Source organism: Canis lupus, chromosome 16 (assembly GCF_011100685.1).
Source record: "Canis lupus familiaris isolate Mischka breed German Shepherd chromosome 16, alternate assembly UU_Cfam_GSD_1.0, whole genome shotgun sequence".
Taxonomy (NCBI): domain Eukaryota; kingdom Metazoa; phylum Chordata; class Mammalia; order Carnivora; family Canidae; genus Canis; species Canis lupus.
The window spans coordinates 41735046-41745460 of record NC_049237.1 but is presented as its reverse complement, the minus strand read 5'-3'; the positions used below and the strand labels follow the sequence as shown (position 1 = coordinate 41745460).

Here is a 10415-nt window from a genome sequence, read left to right as displayed (position 1 = left end):
TATACACCTACACACTTTGGAAATACACACTATACACTGTACCACTATCCACTTGGAAAATAACAAAGCCATTCACATGTTTTATGAGAATTTCCCAATACCCCACGTGCACTCTCTATTCTGGGATCCCTACTTTCTGCCAATAGATTATATGCCAATGAATATCTCCTCGAAATACTGCATGCACTTTCCTGGGTCTTTAACAAAGCAAAAGCTTTAGCTGACAAGACAGTTGGTATTACAATAGAAATTAAAATTTATAATCAGAGGTTCTGATCTTTGGAGATCCTAGGGACAAAGGTATCATGTGAGCTTAGCCTATATTTAAAGTAAAAGCACACTGGTCAATGACACAGGGCAATGATGCAGGCCAAGGCTTGAGTCCTGCCATGGACCTTCATAATTATGTGTCACAGCTACATGCTTCTCATCGCTTTGAGATTAAAGCTGAATATGTTAAGATCATTGAAACCATCCCTAAATAAAATATGATGTAAGTAACTTAGTGTTAGTTAGCTAAGCTGTTTAGAAACCAAAACAAATGAAATCTATCACCTGTTGAAAACAATTGTTGTAATCTTTCTTGATTTTACAGATAAAATGCCAAGCATGTTAGAGCTATAAATTTTGTTGATGTTCCTAACCCTAAATAAAATATTTAATGAATGACTAACTCTTTTAAGGGTAAAGCTATTTTTAAAATCATATAATTGTATAAGTAAAAAGTTCATCGTAGAAAGATATTTCTGTCACATTTTTGTAGTAAGCAAGGGAGAAAGTAGCTGGAGAGAAGGTTAGATAGGAAAACAAGGGGCGGGCTGTCCAGGGGATATCAGGTAAGAAGTAAGAGTACAGATTTTATTCTGAGTGAAACTTTGATTGATTTAAGCAGGCGTGCCAGTGAGGATAGTAATCCAAATAGAAAATGTTTAAATAATTAAAACAAATATAAGGTGGCAGTAGGGATTAACTATGCCTACAAAATACAACTATCTGCCAGCTTCTTACTATATAATGAGCAAGAAGTCTAAACAAGATAGACAGTCATATCCCCATTTTATGGATGAGGAAACTGAGTCACAGAAAGATTATACCACTTAATGTTCCAAAGATAGTGAGTGGCAAAGTAGTACTGAAAACCTGATTGTTCTAATTCTAATTCCTGCGCCTTTCTAAACCACTAGACTACATGGCTAGAAAAAATGGGAAAATACTAGCATCAAGTTTATCTACATAATGTCTACATTCAAAAATGATAGGTGGTTTGAATATGCCTCCTTTTCAGCTAAATACCTACATTACATAGACGAAGGCATGAATAGACAGAAATTCTTCCAGAAATGGTATGCTCGCAAATACCCTCAGTTGTAGCTAACGAGATAAAATAATGACAAAAATTATACATTCTTTCTTACTGAAACTTCAGTCATTCCTGCAAATCTCCAACTGGTATTATAATGATGTGCCTTATCTTACTCTTTAGTGCATTCCAACTACCATTTACTTAGAAGTGCTATTTCGACCATTCCACACAATATAGATTTATTTTAAAAATATGTCTATCATATAATATAAAATGTGATTCCAGCTGGTGGCGAGGCCCACGGACACCTAACAGTTCCCTAAACATATAAATATGCCACGTGTTTTGAGAACTCAGGCCCCAAATCCAGTAGTTACTTATTTTCCTGGGATAATTAATCTGGCTCATCTCAGGGAGGAATGTAATTGGTTTTCTTACCTGCTAGCAGTAATATAAGGCACACAGCAAAAAAGTCAGGATACTCTGCAAGGCCGGTATAATTCATTTTGAAGTATGTCCTGAAAAACTGACCAATCTGTTTGCTAAGAAGTTCATCAAAGGTGCCACTCCATGCTCTTGCAACACTTGATGTACCTTCCCAAAACACAGAACATTTAGAGAATGAACGGGTCACTGGGAGAAGATGAACAGAACATCCTTTGCTATCTATTCTGGGATGAACTTGGGTTAGTTTGGACAGAACTGAAAATTTTAATCACATATAAAATTGTCTTGATAATTTTACAATTATACATTAGTAACTGAATGTTCAAGTTCATAACTGAAATCAGCTAACTTTATTTGCATTTAAGAACTATGGGGTGTTTTTAAGAAGCAAGTTTCAAACCCACTAAAAAGTGTATTCAGAGAGGAAGCAGAATCACTGAATTTTGCAAGTAGGAAACATTTTAGAGGTGAGATAAATGGGACCTAGGGTGGTCACGTAATTCAGTCATGATCACGTAGTCACTAATGCACACCTACAAGGATCTCTGCTTCAGGAGTGCTAGTTCTACTATTCCATACAACTAGATTGATCTTTTTTGTTTTTGTTTTTGCAACATACCTATCACGTAAGATAAAATGAGATTCCAGCCAGTGATGAATGCCCACAACTCTCCAACAGTGACATAAGTGTACAAATACGCAGACCCAGTTTTGGGAACTCGGGCTCCAAATTCAGCATAGCAAAGGCCTGCCATCACGGAAGCAAGGGCAGCAATGAGGAAGGACACCACAATACTGGGGCCAGAATCTGCTTTGGCCACCTCTCCAGCAAGGACATAAACCCCAGCACCAAGAGTGCTTCCGACCCCCAGGGCAATGAGGTCCATGGTGGATAAGCAGCGGCATAATTTGGAATCTTCTAGACTGTCCATAGTGACGATTTTTCTCCGGATCAGACATCGGGCAAAAGATAGCGCAGCTCTGCAGGGAATCATTCTGAAGTGGATGGCCTGAGGAAGAGAAGGGAGAAGGTTAGAAGGAGATCAGGAATCATCATCCCCACGTATTGTTGGCCCAGCTTTTTTTTTTTTTTTAATTTATTTTTTATTGGTGTTCAATTTACCAACATACAGAATAACCCCCAGTGCCCATCACCCATTCACTCCCACCCCCCGGCCCTCCACCCCTGCCCAGCTTCTTAATACAATTATGGCACCGTTTTGTTCTTGGTTTTGTTTTACTCGTTACTAGAAATGCAGCCTAGAGCAACCAGAAGGAGGACGGAAAAAGTCAAAGCTGTGAATTTCTTAGAGTTCACCCATACATGGCCTTTTAAAAGGAACTGCAACAAATGGCTTATTTGGGGAACAAAGGAATGGAAGCTTTGGGTGATTAAAAAGATTTGCCATTGTTATTGCTACAATTTTTAAAGATTTGTTGATAGAAATCCCTTCCAGGACATGGATCATTTGTCCTCCCTACAAACAAGGGGATGAATTGCCTCATCTTTCTTTTTGTCAATTCATTCATTCGACTCCTATTTTTTATGCCTTATTACATGCCAGTGATTGTGCTAAGCAGTATGTCTAGAATGACGTGCTACATATTTATGGTCTCCAGCTTTATGAGGCTAGCAGTCTAGCTATTGTCTACAAGCAGGTTAAAAAACACCATCATTATGTATTTTACAGCTTTATCAAATAGGTCTTTTTTCATTTCAGTCTGTTTCATTTTAATATGAAGCCATTTGAATCTTTTAGAATAAAAAAAACTCCCCCAAAAAACATACTTGGATTTTTCTAAACAAAACTGCTATCCAACGATGCTTTGAGTAAGAATTTGTAGTAAAACACATATGCTTATTTACATTTACTTGAGATTTCTAAATAGATAAATAATCCCCAAGCCCATGCCAAATATGATGTGTTTTTTTTTTTTAAATAGAATGAATAAGGTAGACAGAAAAGACTTACTCCCCAAACCACACAGGCTCCAACAATTTAACACTGAAAAACATTATCAGGTTATAAAACAAAGTATGGATCCTAATAAGGAAAAAATATATATGTGTTACAATAAAAAGTCTGAAGTAAAAAATACCAAAATATTAACCGTGATATCTTTGGATGGGGGGCTAATTTTTACTTTCATGTATTTCATAGAATATATATTATATTATATTGCTAATATATATTTCTAAATGATCTCCAACAGACATGTATACCTTGTGTGCAAAAGACCTATAAAATTTTTTTAAGACCCTACAAGGGCCTTGAGACATATAGCTCAGCAGACAGGGAAATAACAGAAATAAGGAATATAATAGTATATGAAGCTTATCAGTAAATAAAATGAAATGTATTTATGAATAAACAAATACAAAATCTAAAACAATAAAATAAAATAAAATAAAATAAAATGAAATGAAATGAAATGAAATGTATTTAACTTTCAGAAGTACAGAAGTACTCCACTTCCGGAGCACAGTGATGTACAGAGACGGAACGCTGTCTCCTTTGGTCTCACTATACTCATTATCAACAACATAAACTTATGAGATCACAGCTTTGCATCTTCTCTGAAGAACTTAGAGCTTTTTATCCTATAAAATTTATCCTTGAACATTTCTCATCCTTCATACTATAAAAGACAACCATTATTAAAATTATTTTATTTAAAAATAATAAATAAGATGAATTTTCTATGTTAAATCTAAATGATTTGATGCTGATAAGAGACACAGACATTTCTGATGAATAACCCAATTTCCATTAAACCTCATAGATAAAGCAAACTCCCTGAACATTATTTACATATCAATATAAGTGCAAGTCCTTGACTTTGAAAGCAGCTAGCTCAAGGAACGCAGAGAAACATCCTACAGAAATATGAAAATGAGTGAAACATTCCTTGATAGTAAAAATAAAGTTTTACACATTGGTGTTGTCCATACTACCTAACAGAGTGCCAAGGCTCACACTTCACAAATGCTTGTTGAAAAATTTGCAAATACACGAGACATCTCCAATTTTGCCAATATTCTAGTTTCCAAAGTGAAAACCTAATACTTCTCTAAATCAAATGTGTATCGATTTCTACACCTATCTAGGCCTTAAAGGGCTATTTCTCAGATAACATAACTAAAAGATAAGGAATAAAGTGAACTGCTTAAAAAAGAATCAGGAAGGGAAAAAGGTGAAGTTATATAAAGCCAACTGAGATGGGGAGAGGGAACATGGGGGTGTTCAGTAAATGCTGACCTTCCAGAACATTCAAGTCTTTTTATACAGAGGTGTGCAGAGGTCAAGGAATAGGGATCACTGCCAACTGAAAGTTGCTGAAAAGTGCTCAGAAATGAAGAACCACTGAATTTTAGCAATGATTTAAGATCATGTGAAGATGGGGGGATGCCTGGGTGGCTCAGTGGTTGAGCATCTGTCTTCAGCTCAGGGTGGGATCCTGGTCTGGGGATCGAGTCCCGCATTGGGCTCCCTGAGAAGAGCCTGGTTCTCCCTCTGCCTGTCTCTCTACCTCTCTTGGTGTCTCTCATGAATAAATAAATAAAATCTTTAAAATAAGAAATCATGTGAAAATGGGACATGTCATCTACAACTTTAGGAAACAAGTGATGGGCAAAATGAGTCATACCTGTTCATCGTTTAACTAAATAAAATGCTCTTGATACAGTACTTCATCAACCCCAGTTTTTATGAATAAAAGATGCAAATTCTCCAACGATTGCATATTTAAGGAGAAAGGACCTAGAAGGAAGCAAGGAAAACTAAGAAGAAAGGTGAGTGGAAGGATTGTGAAGGAGCTTTTATTTTATTTTCTTAATTTTTTTTCTGGTAATATGGCCATAATGCTGTTTGTGAAATTTCTAAAAACAGACAAAAACAACAAAAAACCCACACAAAATCCACCATAAAAATGAAAGGGAATAAGCCAACCATTATTACAAACCTCTCTGAAATGTTAAAAATAGTGAACACTTTCATGAACATTTACCCAAAATGAATACATGAGTGACCCTCATCCTTGTCAATAGAAAAATGAATTTAATTTGCTCCAGATTACATAGGAAGCCAAATGGTTTACAGAGAATTTATAGCTTTAATCTAATGATATCTGATAGCTACTGCCTCTTGTGTATTAAAAATGGAAAGTATTTTACATTAGTTTTTCTACGTTGCCCTGGGGAAATACGACAGAACTGCCATTTGTCAAGCATTCATTTGCTTTGAGTAACAGAAACGCATACGTCATAAAATCTTCTCAGAACGAACAGGTTACACAATGTCCCTCACAAACAGTCTCAACTACGCACACCTATCTGATAAAATACTGATTGCAAAAGCTATGACACAAAACCAATTTTGCAGAAATATAATGGGATGGAATTAAAGTAACGTAAAAACATGCTGGGCCAATTTAATGAATCATTATTAAGCAAACATATGTTAAATCCTGGCAGGTAGATCATGCAGTGTTTAGTTAATAAATAAAAAAGAACACTCTGCTTTTGTAAAATAACGTTTTTTGTGGAGACTGATGATGAAAGTAGAATGGCAACAGGGGAATGAGGGGAAAAAAGATACCTGGGCCTACTATCAGTGGTAGAATTTGATTATTTACATATTTTTAATAACTTTTCCTTTAAAACGCTTAAAAAAGATCTGCTCCTTTTGCGAGATGGTTATGATAACCTTATCACACTTCTCCAAGTTATTTTCATGGCTGAAAAAAACTCTTACTCATCCTTATCCTTTGATTCAGGTCTGTATCTACTGAATTTGTCTGAGCTTTGCTGGGTTGTCTCATCAACAAATAACTATACAGAGAGAATACGCAGGAATTCTGAAAGTAATTTTTTTTAAAGATTTTATTTATTTATCCATGACAGACACAGAGAGATGCAGAGACACGAGCATTGGAAGAAGCAGGCTCCATGCAGGGAGCCCAACGTGGGGCTCGATCCCGGGTCTCCAGGATCACGCCCTGGGTTGAAGGTGGCGCCAAATTTCTGAGCCACCAGGGCTGCCCTCTAAAAGTAATTCCATTGGTCTGGAGGGCACAGTTTATCCAAGAGCAATGATCCACACCATCATATCCACTGTGAGCTACTGCTATTGTGACCAAGGACTAGTATTTCCTACAGAAATGTATAGTAATGGATAATTATCTAGGTTTTGGAAGAGACCTTTTGAAAGAAAGCTTAGATCTGAAAATGCTATTGACCAAGAGAGGGTTAGAAGGGATCTACGATATACGCTGTCACAGAAAAATATGTGAATGAATTTACTGAGCTCGATGATACAGTGAGCTCTCCCCAAGTCCCTCCCTCACCCCTAACCCTAAGTATGATTGTTTCAAGACACCTAATTCCCTACTGGAGCCCTATTAATTCTTGCCAGGAACTAAACTACTTTCTTAGAAACTTGGAATCACCTCCACCTCAAACTTCTTCAACCCAGGTTACAAACTTGACAGTATAAAATTTTAGGTCAAGTAAATTCCTAGCCCTGATGATATGACAATGCCACAGAGCAGACTTCCTTTCAACTAACCACAGAAATCTTTTAGAATCTGCTAAATACAGTCAAAAGTTGATCCTGGATTTTCACTTGGGCTCAAAAGTTTGATGTAGTATTTAGTCTCACAGAAACGAATCTTTCCTCTCCTCCCCTAAGTGAAATCTCACACTTAATCCTCTGTATCAGTATCACAGGCCCTGACAATAAATCTTATAGGAAAAAGCAGCTGCAGCCAGACAGGGGGGCGGGTTGTCCAACAAATTCTCAACAAATTATCTGCTCAGAATCCTCACCAATTCTTCCCGCCTCATTTGAGTTGCTAGTTTCATGGTGAGACAATCTGCACTTTCTGTTTCTGGACAGATAAGGGAAAAGGAATTAAACCATAGAGAACTGGTATCTCTGCCACAATGTGTTTTCCTAGAGCTTTGGGGCTGCAAGCTTCAAACCCAGTGTCAGTCACATTTCTACAAATTTAAAGTTCAAAAGCATATTTTCAAATTATACTGTAGGTTAAATAATTTAGTGAAAAGGAGAGGAGGGATATGGACATAATATCATGAAATTATTGACTTTCATTCTTTTTACTTAAGTGTAAGAGATTACTTTCTCAAAAAAATATATCAAAAATATAATTCAGGTTAAGGGATAGTACAAAATGGTTAACTGCTCACTTTCATTAGTAAAAAACAAAAACAAACAACAACAAACCTTTGCATTCAAGCCTAAAACATTTCTTTTTTTTTTTGAAAACCAAAATACTTTTTCATATACATTTATATTTGGTCCAAAGCTTACCTTTTTCCCCAAATCAAATTTTCTGAACAATATCTTCCTCCAAAGTTTTCTCATATAGGTGAACACAAATGTAGAAATAAGTAAAAGTTAATGACCCAATTCAGGCCAATAATCAATGTAGCAATGGCATTTAAATTTGCTTCCCTTTTATATCAAATCAGTACTATAAGGAAGTTAAACTTTTTCAAACTTTCTGATACAAAATCCAGAGAGAGATAAGCATCTTTCCTAAGGACATCCAACAAATGAAAAGCTGGTAGAGTTTGCAAAGGTACTTTACAATCTGAACCCATTTAGCTTTATTTAGTAAAGGCAAAAATACAGGAATAAGGCAGATCTAGCTGTCTCATTTAGATAGATGCAGAGCAATTAAAAAACATTATGCTTTCTAGGGGTGCCTGGGTGGCTCAACTGGTTAATTATCTGCCTCTGCTCAGGTCAGGATCTCAGGGTCCTGGGATTGAGCCCCCTCCCTGTGAGGAATCCCTGCTCAGTGAGGGTCTGGTTCTCCCTCTCCCTCTGCCCCTCCCATCCCCCACTCATTCTCTCTCTCTCTCTCTCTCTCTCTCTCTCTCTCTCCATTCTCTCTCTCTCTTTCTCTCTCTCAAATAAATGAATAAAATCTTTTAAAAAAAATAAGTTTTCTAGCATCAGTTTTTAGGTTGGAAAAGAGGGAAAGTAAAAAAAAAAAAAAAGAAAAGAAGCCAGAGCCCTCAGCACCTTGGTAACCAGAGTATCTGCCCAGTCAGCACCCACTTCCACAGTCAAGGATCTTGGTGGCACACTTTGGTACCAGGCGGACGCCCGTTCCCGTTAGGTTTTAGCAATCTCTGGCTAATAAATCACTCTGAATGCCAGAGGTTACCACCTGTTCCCTCTCCCCTGGCAGCTATGGAAGGAAGTGTCCTCTGCTAGGCCCTGTCATCTTATATGTACCATTTCCAACATCAGGAGAGGACCTTCCCAAAGTGATTGCACACCCACCCCAACTCTCTAAGAGCTATCCTGATGAAACTGATGAGCATTCATTCAGTATTTTCCATATGCCATGTCCTTCTAGTTTACTCCTTCAAGAATCTTCACAGTATCCATACAAGATCAGGACTGTTGTGAATCTCACAGCATAGAGGAGGAAACAGAGACAGAAAAAGGCTAGGCAAAATTAGTTAGCAGGTGGAATGAGGGATGAACCCTGCTTGTGTGACTCCGAAGCTTTTATTCACAACCACGAACTCCTGCCATCTTGCCAGGGAGCTGTCATTACCCACCTACCCACACCTCCTTTAAGGAAGAAGAAGATCCCACAGCACTCTCCTGCCACTCCCAAGCCACAGCTGACCAGACCAGAGATAGGCCCCTGACTCAGGGTTACATATCTAAAGGCTGAGTACGCTCATTCAATATTCTTGAAAATCTGAATAATACAACTGAAAGGGTCGATGGTCTAGTGCTCAGGCCGAAGTCATGCAGACTGGGAGCCAGGCTGACACCATGTGGAAACCAAGTGGCTGAGAGCAAAAGCAGTGATTCAGGGGAGCAGAGAGAGAGACCTGCCACCCCAGCGGTGAGACAAGGAGGGGAATGCATGGGTCCACTTCTCCCTTCCCTGAAGCCTTGTCGTCCTTCCTGACTTTGGGTGTGCAGAGTCCCCTGAGTCATCTCAACAAACTCACTATTCACCTAAGCTATTTTGAGTGGTCTCTGTTCCTTGAAAGCAGAAGCTACTAAAGAAAATTAAGGTGGTATCAGCACATCCTACTCTCTTGGGTTCCACTTCATTTCAACCCTTCAAGTCTTTCACTACTTCCTCCCATTTCTGGTGAATTTCCTGATAATCCCTCTTCTTTCCAAGAGCAGGTATGCTGATGGGATAACTTGATTTATTCAGATATTTTTCCAGTAAGGTACTCAGTTGAGTTTAACATACATTAGTCCTGTCTTTTCTACTTACCTACAGACATACATACCCTCTCTCTTAAACACAGCCTTTTACAAGGCAGAACAAAATCTTTTCTTCTTGGACTTACATACTTCCAATCTGGGCTCCCGAGAACACTATTTCTCCACTGTCCACTATTGATCAAAGAGCACCCTACACCTGGTCAAGTTCCTAGCAATAGCAAACAAGGGTTCTACAGTACTTACTCAAGACGTTCAAAACATTGTTGTCATCAATGAGTTTAAACCAATTATTCACTTAATGAAAGGAGGGCTAGCAAAGGAAGCACAGGAGGTATTTTATCACATTGTAGAAGGTTAAGTTTCCTGAGTCAGAGAAGGATGAGCTGAATTTGGCCATCTGAATGCAGTTGCCAAATGTAGTGGCAGAAGGA

General features: G+C 37.9%; 1 protein-coding gene across 3 annotated transcripts in view; it reads right to left on the bottom strand.

Annotated features, from left to right (window-relative positions):
• SLC7A2 (solute carrier family 7 member 2) overlaps positions 1-10415 on the bottom strand; it is a 68316-nt gene that overhangs the window by 21957 nt on the left and 35944 nt on the right. For all 3 annotated transcript variants that reach the window (XM_038560263.1, XM_038560265.1, XM_038560264.1), the window contains exons 2-3: positions 2370-2760; positions 1742-1897 (exon numbers count right to left, since the gene is read on the bottom strand). In XM_038560263.1, the coding sequence (XP_038416191.1) occupies positions 1742-1897; positions 2370-2745 (532 nt within the window). In that variant the 5' untranslated portion in view covers positions 2746-2760. The remainder of the gene's footprint in view (positions 1-1741; positions 1898-2369; positions 2761-10415) is intronic.